Source organism: Phytophthora infestans, genomic scaffold, assembly GCF_000142945.1.
Source record: "Phytophthora infestans T30-4 supercont1.25 genomic scaffold, whole genome shotgun sequence".
Classification (NCBI taxonomy): Eukaryota; Oomycota; class Peronosporomycetes; order Peronosporales; family Peronosporaceae; genus Phytophthora; species Phytophthora infestans.
The window spans coordinates 670587-673044 of NW_003303734.1; the positions used below are offsets into that span (position 1 = coordinate 670587).

Sequence of the window (2458 nt, forward strand, 5' to 3'; positions counted from 1 at the left end):
TACACCCATCTGGATCGACCACAAACTGACTTTTAGATGTAATACGTCTGAGAATAGCAGAAAGTTTGAAGTCACAAACGGCTCAACAGGGCTCGTGCAATGTGCATAACGACCATCCGATGATCTTGAGGTTCAACATGAACGTATTTCTGTGGATTGTCGTTTTGCAACCAAAAGGTTAATAAGATAGGCGGGCATTCAGTGCCTTCCGAGAAAGACCTTGAGCTCTCCTCATTGTCCATTTTGCTATCAGGTGCAACAACTACCAAATCAACTTCCAGTTAAACCAGAGAAGATGCACGATAACGACAACTACGAGGTCGCCAACTCTCCCTTCAAGGGTGGAGCTGCTCCTACCAATACATTCGATGAAGCCAACAAGGCCGCTGCGCGTCTCATCAAGCCAAAGGCTATCCTGTACACCACTGCGCTGCTGTCATGGATGCAGCCGTTCCAGAGCGGTTGGTCCACCTCGCAGATGAACCTGTCACAGTACAATGACACGGACGAGTGCAATGCTCGTCCCGTGGCTGAAAACACGTGCCTCATGTTCCCTGGCCACTCGAAGCTGGAGTGGACGTTCGCCGTGAACGCCTGGATCTTCGGCGCCATGGTCGGCTCGCTGTGCTGCGGCCACTTCAGTGACAAGTACGGCCGCAAGAAGGCTCTCATGGGCAACTGCATCTTCATGATCGTTGGTGGTGTGGTGCAGGCCTCCGTGTCGAACGTTTGGCTGTTCGCTCTGGGCCGCCTCATCGCCGGTATTGCTTCCGGTACGGCTACCGGTACTATTGGCGCCTACATCAACGAGCTGTCGCCGCCGCACATGCGCAACACGCTCGGCCTGGGCCTCCAGATCTTCACGACCATCGGTATTTTGGTGCCGGCAATCTGCTTCTTCTTCGCCAACACAAGCTCTGGCTGGCGTTACCTGGCTGCGTTCCCCGTCGTGTTGGCCGTCATCTACCTGCTGCTGGCCCCGACCATGTGCATTGAAAGCCCTGCATGGCTTCTGAATCAGGGACGCAAGGAGGAGGCTAAGCAGGTGATTGCTCGTCTGTATGGCGAGGAGCACGTGCAGACGGCTCTGTCGTGGCTTGAGGTGAGCAAGAAGCCGGAGAACGCTGAGGAAGGCCTAGCTGCCCCCAAGCAGGAGTCCATGTTCAACCCCCGCTACCGCATGCAGCTTCTTTGCGGAATTCTGCTGTCGTGCGCTCAGCAGCTTTCGGGTATCAACGCTGTGTTCTACTACTCCGGTAGCATCTTCTCGGATGCCGGCATTTCGGACTCGCGTGTCGGCACGCTGATCATTGACTTCATCAACATCTTCCCGGCCTTCTTCACGGGTGTGCTGGCCAACCGCTTCGGTGCTCGCAACATGATCCTGTGGGGTCTGTCGGGCATGGTGGTCATGTCCATCGGTATGACGGTGGCGTTCATCGTGGACGTGTCTGCTCTGTCGATTGTGTTCACTGCTCTGTACGTGATCGTGTTCGGTGTGACGCTGGGTCCTCTGGTGTGGGTCATGACGGCCGACATTTTCCCAGACTCGATCCGTGCCAGTGCGTCTTCGTTGTGCATTGGTATCAACTGGCTGTGCAACCTCATCGTGGGTGTGTCGTACCCGTACGTGTCGGACGCTCTGGACGACTATGCGTATGTTCCGTTCATGGTGCTACTAGCAATCTTCTATTTGTTGGCTTTGAAAATGGTTCCGGAGACGTCTGGGAAGTCGGCCGAGGAGATTCAGGCCGAGTACGACTCGCGTCGTGATAAGTAATCTTGTTAGCCTTGAATGACATTATTGCTTTTAGACACGCTAAATTTTAAATTCATATTTGTGAGCACCCAGGATTACGCACAGTTTTTTGGAAATAGGGCTTACTGCATCGCTCACGACCAGCCAATGGCCAAAATGAGCCCCCCCCATCTCGATGCTTAAAATTACACGATGACCACTGGTTCTGCTGTGGTATCATTCTCATTCACATGGCAATTAATTTTTGCTTGTACATGTATTGCTTTGGTGATGATTTTGACATGAATAATTGGATTTTTCTATTTGTCCACGCTGCCAGTGGAGGTGCTCTAATTATTGTATATTGGGAAGTACACGATGTCGCATTGATCTTAAAATCCAGAAGCGCACCTGCCCCTTTCCGCTTTAGACCACCGCTGTGGGTGGTGTCGGGGCGAGGGACAAGAGCCTGCGGTCTTCATAGCGTGCGTGTTCCCCAAGTTTCTACGCTTCACGGCGAGTTCAGGCCCTGGGCGACGTCAACGATGCACGATGCGGGGCTGTTTGTGCTGGTGGAGGTTCTGGCAGAGCTTCTGCGGCCGTTACAAGAGCTGCTTTCTGCGGCATTAAAACTTTCTGCAGAACGAATCCTGGTGGCTGCCGCGATTCACGGCCCGTGAACCTTGGACAACTCATTTTCCAAGTTTCTACCTGACCAAG

At 53.2% G+C, this 2458-nt stretch overlaps 1 protein-coding gene across 1 annotated transcript; it reads left to right on the forward strand.

Moving 5' to 3' along the window:
* Positions 1 to 295: 295 nt before the first annotated feature.
* PITG_13001 (glucose transporter, putative) lies at positions 296 to 1780 on the forward strand (the record flags this gene model as incomplete). The annotated part of the gene is made up of 1 exon (XM_002900497.1): positions 296 to 1780. The coding sequence occupies one exon, from the start codon at positions 296 to 298 to the stop codon at positions 1778 to 1780; it is 1485 nt and encodes a 494-aa protein (XP_002900543.1).
* Positions 1781 to 2458: the final 678 nt, after the last annotated feature.